General features: G+C 37.4%; 1 protein-coding gene across 1 annotated transcript; it reads right to left on the reverse strand.

Annotated features, from left to right (window-relative positions):
• Positions 1 to 1,578: 1,578 nt before the first annotated feature.
• On the reverse strand, positions 1,579 to 4,323 carry LOC114542541. The gene has a single exon (XM_028562062.1). The coding sequence runs from the start codon at positions 4,321 to 4,323 to the stop codon at positions 1,579 to 1,581; it is 2,745 nt and encodes a 914-aa protein (XP_028417863.1).
• Positions 4,324 to 5,166: the final 843 nt, after the last annotated feature.

Here is a 5,166-nt window from a genome sequence, read left to right on the forward strand (position 1 = left end):
AGTTAATCTCTTATTACAACCTGTCATTTCAATTTAATTTAGATGGAGATTTCATGTGCTATGTTCACAATGTAACAGCAGTGCAAAAAGCTAGGAAAATGAATTACACTACATGTGAACTTCAGACAGGAGAGAATTCAACAACAAAGGCTATCTGCTTCTCACCAGAAAAATCCAAACCATTAAAAAAAGCCATGGAAAACCCCAGGGTGCATTCCATGTAAACTCTACGCCAGATATTTACAAAGCTGTTTGGACTGTCACGCCAATGCGTCAATATTACTACAAATTGTTAACGATTGCCACATTACTACGCCAGATAGCTACTCGCTAGTTAACAGCCTCTCCGACTGACTGATTTGGTGTGCTACAGTGAAAAAGTGGAATGTGGTAGGGTGGAAATCTTTAGAAATTAGAATAAGAGTAACACAAGAAACAGTTTAATAATAATAATAATAATAATAATGATTTATTCAATAAGATCCACGAGGTGGCTCTTCCCCTATTGAAAACTACGGTACATACAAAGATTTTTGTAATTTTGACTAAAAGTGAATATATAAAGAGAAAGTTAATTTATAAGATAATTTAGGAAAAGTTTCTAACATTGTATATTTACATTGTACGTGACTTTAGTACAGCCCTAACTTTCGTACAAAATTGACTGTAATCAGATATCGATCTAATGTCAGATGGTAGGCTATTAAATAGTTCGGATGTAATGTCTTGGAAAGTACCCTTTTCCATTGGCCTAACCAAACTCAAACGTGTACTCGAGCGCAGACTACGAGCTGGTTTATATAATTCAACAGCAGCATACTTTGGCCAGTTCTGTGAGTAAATTGCTTTATGAGTAGCTTTAAGCAGGTTGAAATTTCTACGTTCGCGCATCGGCAGCCAGTTAAGCTTTAATAAAGTTTCCTCAGAGTTCACATATTTACCAATGACAAAGCTGGCTGCTGAAAATTGGATCTTTTGCAGCCTACTTAAGAGGTAGTCAGGGAGAGGGTTGAAAACGAGATCGCCGTAGTCCATTTTGGACAAAATGAGCTGTTCGGCCAACTGCTTTCGTAAATAAAATGGGGTAAAGTTTTTTATTTTTCTAAGAATGGCCAAGGTGCTGTAGCAGGTCGAGGACAATTGTTTAATGTGATCATTCCAAGTAAGATTTTCGGTAATCTGCAAACCAAGCAGTTTTGTGGCATGAAGACGTTCTAATAATTTACCATCAATCTCGAGACTTGTTTCGTGCAAATGTAGTGAATGAGTACTTGCCATCTGCTGAGTTGAAAAAACCATGCATTTGGTTTTTTCCGCATTGAGGGCTAAATTAGAGTCATAAGACCAATCTGATAGTTGCGTGAGAGTAGTGTTCATCTCTACTTCACATTGCAATAAGTCTGTGTATTTGCAGTGTTTATAAAGTGTTGAATCATCTGCGTATTGAAAGCAGGATACCTGCTGATCAATATTCTCCTGAAGGTCTGTTACATATAAGTTAAAAAGCATCGGACCGAGGATGGAGCCTTGGGGTATTCCAAATTCTGTAGTCATCTTGTTTGAAGTGCTATCATCGACCTAAACAAACTGTTCACAATTTGACATATAGTTGAGTATCCACACAAGGAAGGACTTAGAGAAATTCAATTTACGCATTTTGGTAATCATCGATTTGAAGCTAACAGTGTCAAAGGCCTTTGAATAGTCCGCTAATACCATCAAGGTAATTTCACGTTTTCTCATAGCACGGATTATGTCGTCCTTAATACCAATTAAGGTCGTGATGGTAGAATGACCTTTACGAAAACCAGTAACTTTTTCGTTTAATACAGTATACTTTTCAACATAATCAATTATCTGGAGGGCAACGGCTTTCTCGAAGACCTTAGAGAGCGCTGGTAAAATCGATATCGGTCGTAGCTGGTCATTCACCACTGGATTATTCACCTTTGGAATGGGAGATACCCTTGCAATTTTCCAAGCTTTGGGAAAACAAGAGTCCCTAATACATTTGTTAATAAGATTCGTGATGGGTACAGCAATATCTTCACTAACCATCTTAACATAATTAATAGGTATGCAGTCAGGTCCAGTCGATGAATCAGATCGAAGTGTTTTGATAATATTCGTTACTTCATTTATCGAGACTTGACTAAGTTTAAAAAAATCATTCATATCATCAGGTAAATTGTCAATCATTTCAAGAAGCTCATGTTCTTCCACGGGTTGGCAACCAGTAGTACGGTGTGCTGTCGTTACAAAATGTTGATTGAGGTCATCAAGGTCAACACGCAAAGGCTTTGGATTTGGTTTCAAGATACGATGTATAATTTTCCAAACGTCTCGTGAATTACGAGATGATAATGCATTTTCCATAAAAGATTTGCGTGCTGAACGTATTTCAACTTTTAATGCGTTCCTTACGGATCTATACGAACGCCACGACTCTTCCGATTTTGTCGAGTGTGCTTCCTCTCGTAGTTTATCCCTCTGTAGTTTTAAATTTTCAATATTGGGCGTTCTCATCCAAGGAGCAGGAGGGCGAGTAATGCGAGTTCTAATAAGAGGACTATGCCGTTCTAGGCATTCATTTAACAATTTATTGATAGTTTGTAGCTGATCATCAGGATTATCAAAAGATTCAGCCACGGAAAAAGGGATGGTGTGAAAGTCATTAATGAAAGCAGATCTGTCAAAGGATCTTGTGTTCCTGATGTATTTATATCTTGGTTTAAATTGTGGAACTCTAGTATTAATACAGGCATAGACCCCATCATGGTCACTAACAATAGAACAAGGGATTACACCAGATGCCGTAACACTTGATGGTGAGTTTACGACAATATGGTCAATAATTGTTTGTGACATACGGGTAGTTCTGGTTGGTTCTTTAATCATCTGGTGAAGATCAAACATGTCGAGGAGTGATTGATATTCTTTCGTAACAGCATTAGTTGGAGTTAGCATGTCTATGTTCATATCTCCGGTAATTAATAATAGGCCATTCCAAGTTGTATTTATGTAACCAAGCAGAGTTTCCATGCGGTCGAGCCATTCTCGGGTATTAAGCATACGAGTTGAACGGTAAAAAATACCAACAAGAGTTTTGCTGTGTCTGTTTCTTCCTGGAAACTCAAGCCAAAGATGTTCAAAATCAGGTTGCAACTTTTCAATGTCCTCTCTACGCTTAAAATGTAGTGACTCACGAATGTAGGCCCCTACACCGCCACCCTTTATAGCATCACGATTTCGAAAAACAGCCGAGTAACCGGGTATTGAAACATATTCCAATAGGTAGGGATTGTTTTTCAACCAGGTTTCACTTAAAGTAAATACATCAAATGAATACTGAGATACTGCAAGTAAAAATTCATTAAAAGTTGATACCATACTCTGAGTGTTTAAGTGCATAATTTTCAAGTGTTTAGGATGTCGATTTAAAATAGAACAGATATCAGAAGTGTTGAGGGTAGTAGAGGAATATTGTTCACCAGCTTCAGTTTCTGTATCGTTCAGATCATATGAGGAAAAAGGTAATGCATTAAATGTACACTTGAGGCAAGTCCAATCAACAGGTGCTATAGAAGAGACTGCTTTTGGATCTAAGAATCTTGTGCATTTTGCATGTCTTATATCAAAACATTCAGCACAGAGAGTTCGCTTATGGTTCTTGGCAACTGGTTTCTCACACTCGACGCAGCGGGGAGCCTTTTGTTTAGTGTTGCTTTGAGGGCCAGGATTCTCCTCTACATCACCGCTTCTTAATAATAGATGGAAAGTAGCTATCGAATTATTATAATAGGTAACTCTCGAATGAGACCATTTTCTGTTGCTACGAACTCCCACCATTATAGGGATGTTTTGTCGATAATAGTAATTGTAGATTTGCTTAGGTAGCTCAAGATAATTTGCAATGCAGATATCGCATATCCCTGAAGGATAAAACTTTTTAAATGCCGTTGAACCAAAACCACGAAGTCGATCCAAATACTTTTCTTTAGTTGACTGTATAGCATAAGAGAGAGCAAAACCAAATCTATAATTTCTGGTATACCTAGTATCAACTTCCCCAAGCGGCCAAACATAGCACCAAGCAAACACTTTTTGCAAAGAACAGTAATAATTTGCTTCGCTGATCACAGTTCTATCAGCGATATAGTCATTTTGCACATACAACGGCAAGTTCACTCTTCTTTCAAGTTCGCCAAAGTTATTTCTGTTTACTTCTTGGATCGCCTGGCAATAACACCAGGCCAAGGTGCTTACCTCCAAGCCGAAAATAAAGAGAAACACGAAGAGACTTAACACTCGATTAGTCGCCATTGTAACTATTTTTTAATTGAAAACATCGCCATTTCTGCATTTGACTTGAGCGATTCAGCCGATTTCAAGCTATGATATTTAAATAAAACCAACTTTTCAGATTGTTGAAAATCAAAGAATCTATGACTATAATTATGATCATTATATCCTTCCAATATAAATTGTTTTTTCCTAAATCATTCTAACAAAATTTTAAATAGTGTACTGACAAAAGTAACTATTAGTACCTCCACTGTGCCTTTAACAGTGAACATTTTAACAAAATTTAAACCAAATGTATTTCGTATCTACTCTATTTTCTACTACAGTCTGCAGTTCGCTTAATATTGAAATATTCAATTGAATTACAATCATTTCTTTGAATTATCGGCCAAAAAAGGACAGTGACCGACAAACGAATCTACACGATCCACCACTTTGGAAACGTTGTACTCTTTTGCACAAGCGGAAGTGAAAATGTTACTTCGGTGCCTCCCAACGACATCATCTCCCTCGATATACAACTTAACACTTTCGCGAATAATTTCATCACAAAATCGTAATGATGGCAAACACCACACGAGTTTCGTTCGTCTTGTTAACATTTCATTCAATTGACCTCCAGCTTGTTGTTGCGATCTCATCGTAGCATAAAAGCTTTCCACAATAGCTTCGGGGCCCCCCTTTGCCAATATAATATCAAGTAACGCGCAAGCAGGTGGTTTGGCAATTGAATATATCTCTGTGTCGGCATAAAAAGATCGATAAACTTTCTGTTCATGCAAACGGACGACATATTCTCGGCCATCTTCGAACTTTATGTTGAAATAAGCTTATTATAATATGCAATTCATAAAACGATGT

Source organism: Dendronephthya gigantea, unplaced genomic scaffold (assembly GCF_004324835.1).
Source record: "Dendronephthya gigantea isolate DGI-Jeju-01 unplaced genomic scaffold, DenGig_1.0 000360F, whole genome shotgun sequence".
Lineage (NCBI taxonomy): Eukaryota > Metazoa > Cnidaria > Anthozoa > Malacalcyonacea > Nephtheidae > Dendronephthya > Dendronephthya gigantea.